The sequence below is a fragment of the Panicum virgatum genome, chromosome 9N, assembly GCF_016808335.1.
Source record: "Panicum virgatum strain AP13 chromosome 9N, P.virgatum_v5, whole genome shotgun sequence".
NCBI classification, from domain to species: domain Eukaryota; kingdom Viridiplantae; phylum Streptophyta; class Magnoliopsida; order Poales; family Poaceae; genus Panicum; species Panicum virgatum.
The window spans coordinates 51,489,202-51,498,345 of NC_053153.1; the positions used below are offsets into that span (position 1 = coordinate 51,489,202).

The 9,144-nt window shown below is 43.0% G+C and overlaps 1 protein-coding gene and 1 non-coding gene across 3 annotated transcripts; one reads left to right on the forward strand and one right to left on the reverse strand.

Moving 5' to 3' along the window:
* Nucleotides 1–1,644: 1,644 nt before the first annotated feature.
* Nucleotides 1,645–1,717, reverse strand: TRNAA-AGC. Its single transcript has one exon. It is a non-coding gene; the product is annotated as a tRNA-Ala (tRNA).
* A 1,404-nt stretch (nucleotides 1,718–3,121) lies between these two features.
* Nucleotides 3,122–7,501, forward strand: LOC120688127 (fluoride export protein 1-like). 2 transcript variants are annotated; one of them, XM_039970302.1, is made up of 8 exons: nucleotides 3,458–3,648; nucleotides 3,679–3,690; nucleotides 4,848–5,339; nucleotides 5,472–5,549; nucleotides 5,801–5,899; nucleotides 6,033–6,225; nucleotides 6,337–6,764; nucleotides 6,846–7,501. In XM_039970302.1, the coding sequence occupies exons 3-8, from the start codon at nucleotides 4,881–4,883 to the stop codon at nucleotides 7,062–7,064; spliced, it is 1,476 nt and encodes a 491-aa protein (XP_039826236.1). In that variant the 5' UTR covers nucleotides 3,458–3,648; nucleotides 3,679–3,690; nucleotides 4,848–4,880; the 3' UTR covers nucleotides 7,065–7,501. The 2 variants fall into 2 exon arrangements, 1 of the variants encoding a protein (XP_039826236.1); XR_005680980.1 differs by adding an exon at nucleotides 3,122–3,319 and having other exon boundaries at nucleotides 3,438–3,690; nucleotides 5,801–6,225.
* The last annotated feature ends 1,643 nt before the right edge of the window (nucleotides 7,502–9,144 follow it).

Below are 9,144 nucleotides of genomic sequence, written 5' to 3' on the forward strand. Positions count from 1 at the left end.
CAGCTGTTCCGTCACGCATTAGACTAGAAGAGGGGAGTATGTCATTTCAGCCTAAAAGAGGATATAAGATTGGAAAATCTGTTTTGTGATGATGGATCATCTTGAAGATACCTGTAAAAACTATTCTAATTACGAATTTAGAATTTTTTAGTGAAAAACCTCTTTCCAAAAGTTCTCTAAAGCCAATCCTAAATCATCTATCTCCCCTCTAGATATGTAAAATAAAAACCCACACTCTATCGTCCCAAATACTTGCTATTTTAAAACCGGATCTTAGATCTACATCCTTCAAATTTGCGGGCCACGTTTCCTAATATGTCAAAGGTTCAAACAATAGAATATCCAGTTTAAGGGAACTGTTATGGGACACAACAATATAGGATATCCGGTATAAGGAAATTGCCGTAGAGACACGATAATACAGAGAGAAGTAATACTTATTAGGATGACCCTCTACGCGAGAATATATAGAGTTAGAGACTACAGGATTTAAAAAATTTTTAGAGATGCTCTTATTTTCTAATTTTTTATACACATAATTTTTTTGGCTAAAATTTTTGGCATGAATCTACAGTAGGCCCGCCCCTGCGTCTGATCGGATGAACAGTAATGCCTCGGGGTTTTCTTTTTTACACAGAGAAATGTTCATTTGCCCTTAGCCCCAAAGCTGAAATGGGACCGTGGAAAGTAGCCTAAGTACAGTTTTTTTCTTTTGAAATAAAAGCCTAAGTAGAGTAGGAGTTTGAATGAATTTAGTAATCTGATAAAAAAAATAGAACCTAATCTCACACCTGCAATGTATATTTTTTTTTTGGAATATTCCATCCTTTTTGTCGATTTTGTATCCCTATACCATTGTCCCTCGTGATGTGCATGCTAGAGCAGTAGAGTGTTACCAAAGGCCAGTCTCAGTGGGAGTGTCATTGACACAGTTACCAAGACTGAAAACTTGAAAACTGTGCTAGTGGAGTGTCATGGTGATGACACTCCTCTCACATTTCATGACACTCCTCTCTCATCTCTCCTCATACTATTAGTACATGTTAGCAAATTTAATATCCATGACACTTCCACTGAGATTGACCTAACTCCACTTTTTTTTCTGGTTGATCCGGAGAGAAATTAAGTATTTCAGCTTTTTACATTATTGATACTACGAATTAAGTATTTCAGCTTTCTGTGTTATTGATTGATATCACGGTGTAAATTTCCTCTCTGAACTATTCATACAAATATATAAAATCCTAGTTTTAGTAAGAGAAATATTTCACTTTGTGATTCTTGTTTTGTACTATGTTTGTAACTGATGTTTTGGTTCTAGGTGACATAAGTCGAAATTCTGTAAGAAAATCCTACACGAGTAGTATTGGTATTTGCTATTGATAAAAGGAAAGGGTGCTTATGCTAAAAAAAAAGAGAGGAAAGGGTGCTGGTTTTTGGAGTTTTTATTATATGTTCCAAAGTTGCACGTCATATTTGTCATATCCGTCAGCATGAGGAAACACACAGATAAATGCTCGGAAGGATTTGGAAATATAATGACCAAACTGAAAGACCCACATGGAAAATGTTTCCCACGAATGACCAAACTGAAAGACCCACATGGAAAATGTTTCCCACGAATAAAAAGCAACAAAAGATTGCTGGAGATGCGGGGTATCGATCCCCGTGCCTCTCACATGCTAAGCGAGCGCTCTACCATCTGAGCTACATCCCCTTGCGTATTGAATTTCTAATACAATCTTTTAATATTCTTAATTAAGTTTACGGCGCCAACGATCGAGGCCTAAATGTGACCCGAACTTATGATGACGGCCCTATTAAGTCATTTTATGCCGACGCAGGCCCATTGAACATTGTTGGTCGATTCGCGAGGCCCACGCACCTCCTGACCCCGTGTCCGCACCTACCATCACGACAGACAGCAGCTAACCGACAGTGGCTGTGTTTAGATACCCAGAATTTGACTTGAAATTCTAAAATTCTCATCGCATCGAATCATTAAATATACTAAAAGATATACGTATGGAGTATAAAATGTAGGTAAACAAAATAATTAATATGTACATTTCGAAATGAATTTTTTAAGCCTAGTTACCTCATGGTAGAATAATATTTATCACAAACAAACAAAAAATGCTACATTGCTTTTTAGTTCGGAACCGTGCCAATTGCTTTTCAGTTCGAAACCGTGCCAATTTTCAGGATCTAAACACAGCCAGTGCTTTGCGTGCCGGCGGATCCACCGACTAAATCCTTGCCTTAAACATGCTTATCAGCTTACGATTAAACTAACTATCTGCATGGGTAGGTGTAATGAATGGGGTCCTGCAGCTTATGAGTTCAATCCAGCCTCGGCCAGGCTAGGTGTAATAATGAAAATCGTTTTCTTTTTCGTTCCGACCAAAAGTATTCGTCCAGCTTTATTAGAAAGCGTAACAGAGTGTTTACAAAACAATGACACTAACGTCCGATTGAAGTAAAAAACAGCGTGAAGTAGCTATTAAAAAGATTTTTTTTCGAGTCAAAAAAAAAGATTTTTTTTGCTCCTAACCTCTTTCAGCAAATAGAACTCCGTTTGCAACATCCACAATTTAATGGCCCAAAGCACCAAATCGGTGAGCCTGGAATGTAGATTGCGGCGCGCATGAGGCAACCCATTTCGCGTTTGCTTCCCGCCTTCCCGGCGTGCGAGCCGCGTGACGGCGTGAGTGGCCAGCAGCGCTGAGAACGGCAGCCTGCGCGCGAGCGAGCAGCGCAAGTGGCGAGCGGTACCGCGGAGGGCGGCCAGGGAGCGAGCCGTGCGAGAACGACGGCCTGCGCTGCGAGCAAGCGCGACTTGCTGGACCAGCGCCCCGCATCGCCGATACCAGCGGCCCACATATTTTTTTTGCATCAATCTCTTCTCTATCTTTATGACTCTATATCTCTATTATTATATCTCTACGGCTAAACAACGATTGCAAGAAAAAAATTTGATGGTACTCTAACCCCTCCATGTGGCTCCCCAAGGGCCAAGGGGCCCCTCCCCTCCCCCGTCGGACCCCATCCCCGCGATCCCACCCCCTTCTTTCCCTATTGCACGCAATCCCTACGCGCGACGCTCGCTTCGCTGCTCCCCCAGGATCCCATCCCGTCGTGCTGCCCTTCCCCCGCGATCCCACCGTGCTGCCCGCCGGCGTCCTCATCGACGCCGCCGCCACCGATCTTTCCCCGCAATCCCGCCCTCTCTCACGCGATTCCGCCCCTAGGCCCATCGCACGCCATCCCCGCACGTGACGCTCGCTCCCCGGCGATCCCGGCGTCCTCGTCGATGCGGGTACTCATTTCCTTTTTTTTCTTTGATTGACTATGGCCATCATTTCATTTGGTTGCCAGAGCACCAAACCGAACATAAACAAAACAACTCAGACTTGTCCACCTACTGTCATTACAAGTATGCCCAGGTACATCTTAAGAAGAAAGAAAAATCAGCCGCAGTATAAAACGCTGCCCGACCTGACTAGTGACAACCTGCCCCAGCCCTGTCCTGAGCGTGGGCGAGGCTTCAACGCAATACGAGAGGCGAGGAGGCACAGGAAAGCAACCAACTCCTCTTTCGCGGTTTCGCCTCACCGGCCGCGCCGCCCACCGTCGCCTCGACTCGTTCGGGTGGAGTCCTCCCTCCTCTCCGACGAATCCCTAACCAAGGTAATTTCTCCCCAAGTCCCCAATCATCTTTCCTGCTCTCTCCTCTTCCCCATCCTTCCAGCCACTCCGAAGATGTCAGATCTCTTCTCCCTCTGCCCCTATCTCTCGCTCTCCATGCATGAGCGAACAGAGAGGAAAGAGAGAGACAGAGATGCATGCATCGAAGCTGGTAGTCTCGTTTCCGTCCGTCCCGCTGATCTTCCTCCCACCTTTCTTGACCACGGAGCCTTTGCAGCCAAAAGACGCCGAAGATTGTTTAACTTTAGACTAGGCTACTTGTTAATTAACAATTGGTGTCGAGATTAGACTAAAGTGATTTGTAACCATCAGTATCGACATGTTAAAGGCCGGCACCTTTCACGGGGTTGATACCTTTATTATAGTTTATTCAGTAGCAGCCTAATCAGCAGATGCCACTTGTTTCCCTCGTCCCACCGGCGCTGTCACTATTCCAGACATGTTCATATTTCCTTTCTTTTCCCCTTTTACTTTTAATTCAACTAATTACTAATTGGCTGTTTCTGGTCTTAGTTTACGTTTGTTCTTTCTCACTGATAGATGTTTTCTATCTGCTTGTGCCATATGTGTCCCGGGAAAAGTTTCCCCTAGCTTTCCGGAACCCTGAACGGGTTCCCATTTTTATTTCTTTCCTTCATAAATGTTCCATTTTGGTGGCTGGAGAGAACAACACTATTATTTCTGCTTGTGTCATATGTGTCCCGGGACCGTAGCTTTCAGAAACCATGAAGCGTCCCCATTTTCTTTCTTTCTTTCTTTCATAAATGCTCCATTTTGATGGCCAGAGTACTATTATTTTTAGAAGTATTCAGTTTTAATATGTGGAGGAGATCAGGAGAGTAGTGATGTATTGTAGACAATTGATGTTGACTGGAGGAAAAAATTGTTTTCTCTAAATTTTAAACACGACTTTCCAGTCTCCTCAGCCTTGTATTGAGCTCAGCTGTGATGTGATTTGTACAGATACAGACTACAAAAACACACCAAATCTTATCTATTTGTCCTACTCATTGTTTGGTTCCCATGCTTCCTGATTTTATATGAACTTTTTATATGGAGAGAAGGGAATTTATTATTCATGGAGTCATACTTACTGTTGTCAGAAATAAGACTTTCTGTTATTGATGGGTTGTTACCAGGCTTTTTAGCTGAAGAAACAATCCTGCAACAGAATGGAGAGCTCCTCAGCTAGGAACAATGGTTCTGTGGAGAATAACTTGGGTTATACAAGAAGTGCATCCATGGATTCAGCGGGTCCTCCTTTAGCTGCTAGGTCCGGCTCAATGTTAAGTAGGAGAAGTAGCAGACAGGCCTCAAGGGGATCCATCAGCCTCTCCCGGGAGATGGGGGACTCCATATTGAACTCAATGAGGCATTCTCTTCAGTCAGCAGATCAATTGCTTGGGGATGTCGATAGCTCTATTCTGGCTCAGCTCATCGAAAGTGGCAGAGTTTCAGCACCTGAAGGTGATGTTGATGAGGATACAGCTAATACCTCGGAGCATCATAAGGTTGGACCTCTTCCAGATGATGTGGAGGTGCAAAACAATGGCAAAAGTGTGGCAGCACCTATATCTTTAGTAGAAACAAAAGTTGCTACTTCTAACATTCCGGCAGATTCATGTACCAAGGTAAAGATAATAGTTGGGTCGAGCAGTTGCTTATCATTCACAAACAAATGTCTGCTCTGTTGATGCAATGTTTAAAGGTTGTATTTCTTTTGCTAGAGGAGCTGACATGAAAGTGCCTTGGTTTTCCTGTAGGTTGAACCGTATAAGCTTTCTCTGAGGCTCGACTATGCTGCTTACATGATCCATTTAGCTGTCTTTGGATTTTTGGGGGTAATTTCCTAAGATCTTTCATGAAGTTTCATGCTATTACTTGTGGAGGACCTGGACCAATGATGTTCAGTGAAATTTACTTTGAGATTTGTTATCTCGACCTGTTCCAACTTAGTTGTCTGCCAGCACCAAGTGTTGATGTGTGGTTGCTTAGATTGAAGGGTCTGGCAAGAGTTCTATTACAGCATGACTATCCATAATGCATTATTCTCAATTCCCCTGGAGTAATTATGCTTTTGATAACTGATCAGGTATTCACAAGGTATGGACTCCAAAAGCTGTTTGGCCCAGACTGCTTGGCACTCACCTCAGACCAAAGCCCGCTATATCCTGATCTTCCATCTAATATGGTATGTGCTATCCTTGTAGTGCTCAAGTCGCAACACTATATCGAGTCAAGGAATTCTTGTAGAGAAAGAGAAAGCACAGGAGATTTGATCTGTATATACTAACTCTTGTTGATTGCTAAATTGGACGGGCCAGCTTGGATCTTTCCTGATGGGCTGGTTTGGGATCATCTTCAAGGCTGATATAAGGAATATATCTGATCATCTTATCATTGGAATCACTACTGGCTACATGGGAAGCCTTACCACTTTCAGTGGGTGGAACCAAAAAATGGTTGGCTTGTCTTCCAAAGGCCACTGGGTATATGCTATAGCAGGCATAGTACTAGGTATCTCATCATCTTTTTTATGATAAAGTGCAAAATGTCATAAACTAGATGTTATCTAACAAAAAACCAGAAGAAACATCATCCTTCTGATGGTTAACAATACTGATTCAGGAATGTTCATTGTCAATGAGTCCATCACGGTTGGTGTGGAGACGGGCGAGCGCCTACGAAGTTTGATCCTGAAATACATCAAGGGGAGGTGTTCAATAAGTCACACATATGACTGGGAGCACTGGAGGGTAGATACCAGGACTAAGCAGTCTGTGCTTCTGTCAGTGATGATGATTGTGATGTCCTTCTTATGGGTTTTGAGCATTGTATTGGCTGTAGTAAAGCTGCGTAGTCTTGCTGATGGTGCTGTACTCTGGATGGGCTGCTCGGTAGCGCCTCCAGGTGTTTGGCTACGCTGGTACCTGGCAAGGCTGAATGGTCAGGGAATTGGCAAGCACCAATCCTTCAAATGGCTGCCCATTGGGACCCTTGCAGCCAATGTTCTTGCTGCAGGCATCATGGCAGCGCTTGCTGTAACATCCAAAGCGGTATGGCCAAACAATTTTGCCGCTGAAGTTTACACCATGGTAAAAAGCGTGCACATCTGATCCGTTTGATTTTTCTTGCAGGTACATACAAATCGATCGACAACTATTCTTAGTGGCATACAGCTTGGCTTCCTTGGTTGCTTGAGCACAGTGTCTACTTTTGCTGCTGAAGTTTACACCATGAGAAGAAGTGGGCAGATTACAAGGGCCTTTGTTTATGCTGCATCCACCTTCCTGCTCTCTTTTGTGCTGGGAACTCTGATATACTCTGTGCCAGTTTGGGAAAAGCATTACGGATGACTTTGGCAACTTCAGGATCCAACATATTAGCAGCTGGCTCAAATACGTAATGAAACTTTTCAGAACATATAAGTTTGTGTGTCAATGTACTTAGAAAGAATCTCAAAACCTAAACGGAAGTACAAGGCACGGAGCCAAGAGCTCGAAGGCTCATGGCTACGGGAGAGAAACTGGATCAAATATGCAATTTTGCTGCACAAATGTGTGCACAATAGACTCAAAACGACAATACATACCTGGCTAGGAAAAAGACTCCAGCTTTACCTGTAGAACTCATGTAGAGTGGCCTGGTACAATTTTTGACTTCGTGAATGTGAATCGAGCATATGCATGTTCAAAATGTCATCTGGTATTTGTGAACCAAATTGTATCCCTAACGTGTGGTATCTGGTACAATGTTTGATGCATCCATTAGTGTGGGATTAACTTCAATTGTATTCTCATGCTGTCTCATGTAAATGCATTTGTAAGGATCGATGGACAAGAGAGGGGGTGAATTGGGCTTTTTTCAAATTTCTAAAACAAATTAAAGCAACCTTAACCTATGCAATACTAGTAAGACTTAATTCACCAACCGGCTAACTAAGCAAACTACACAAGCTATCAAAGATACAACAAGATGTGGAACTAAGCAAGGTAGAGCTAAGTTATGATCTCTAAGGTCAAGCACATGAATAATTGTATGAAAGTAAGTGCTTGAAAGTAAAGAGAGGGCAAGAGACAACCGAATTTTTTTCTCGTGGTGTCGATGTGTTGGCACACACCCCTAATCCACGTTGTGACACTCATAAGAGTCTTGTCACCTCCCATGTCACCGAGACGTGGGCGCTCACTAAGAGTCTCCGTTCACCATCCCGGCGTGGTGGAGCTCAAGCCACGTACAAACTTCTTCGGGCTCCCACAATCCTTGGCAAGCTCCGGAAGAAACACCTTCAATCACCAAGATCGCTTAGGTGCTGCCAATCACCAAGAGTAATAACCTAGGGCTATCACTTGAGCAAGAACCGATCACCAAGAACGGATGCACACAAGCTTCTCTCTACTCAAGTCCTTAGTCTTGACTCTTGAATGATTGAATGAACAAATGTGTGGAAGATGAAGCTCAAGGTGGCTCTCAACAATAGTATAAGTGTATGAATGTTGCCTGGTGTCAAGAGAGCTCAAAATGACACATTGGAGGGGTATATATAGGCAACTCACACGAATAGAGCCGTTGGAGAAAAACTGCCAGAAAAGTACTTAATGTCGGTTAATCCGACGATCCTCCAATAGCCAGCGTCGGTTTAACCGATGAATGTAAACTGTCCATTTGGAAAACTAGCCGTTACAACTTGGACAGATTAACCGACGTATCATCGGTTTAACCGGTGAGTGTAGTTGTCCACTGATCAACTGAAAACCCAACTCTCTGGACAACTGCACCGATGTTAACTCAAATCCATCGTCGGTTTAACCGGTGAGTATAACTTCTGAAATTCCTGGGAAAACCAACTCTCTGGACTAATGCACCGACATTAATTTCAAACATCGTCGGTATAACCGGTGTATAGACCTTGCCTCAGCTTCTGAGTCCATTACACCGACGTATTCAATTTCAATAACGTCGGTTCAACCGGTGAATATACTTGTCCAGGCTCTAATAACTGCGTTTAACCGACGTATAGAAAATTGGAGGCGTCGGTTAAACCAGTGTATAGACTTTTTCTGATTTTGCCTTTTCTGATTTGAGTCTTGAATGAAATCCAAATATTCTTGAGATATAAGTTGAAAACCACTTATTTGAACTTCTAGGAACCTGAGTGACCATAGTGTGCATCCATTTTTGATTGACCATGTCCATGCTCAAGTTACTTGGCTTTAACCCCTCTTAATAGTGCGACTTCTACAAAACTATAAAACCTATACTAATCTAAGTGTCCTTCTCAACCTTGCGACACTTAGGACTAGAAAGATCCTTAGTCTTGTTATATATTAGAGTTGAATACCGAGATCGCCTTTTTGAATAATGAAATTGAGGGGCCTCTTTAACATATGACCAAATGAACGATAATGATTCATTAAGCTGCACAAACTCATTAGT

Coding starts and splice junctions, on each gene's coding strand:
- LOC120688127 (XM_039970302.1), top strand. CDS start 4,881: ATGGAGAGCTCCTCAGCTAGGAACAATGGTTCTGTGGAGAATAACTTG. Junction 5,340..5,471: donor CGGCAGATTCATGTACCAAG/GTAAAGATAATA, acceptor GTTTTCCTGTAG/GTTGAACCGTATAAGCTTTC. Junction 6,765..6,845: donor TTGCTGTAACATCCAAAGCG/GTATGGCCAAAC, acceptor TTTTTCTTGCAG/GTACATACAAATCGATCGAC.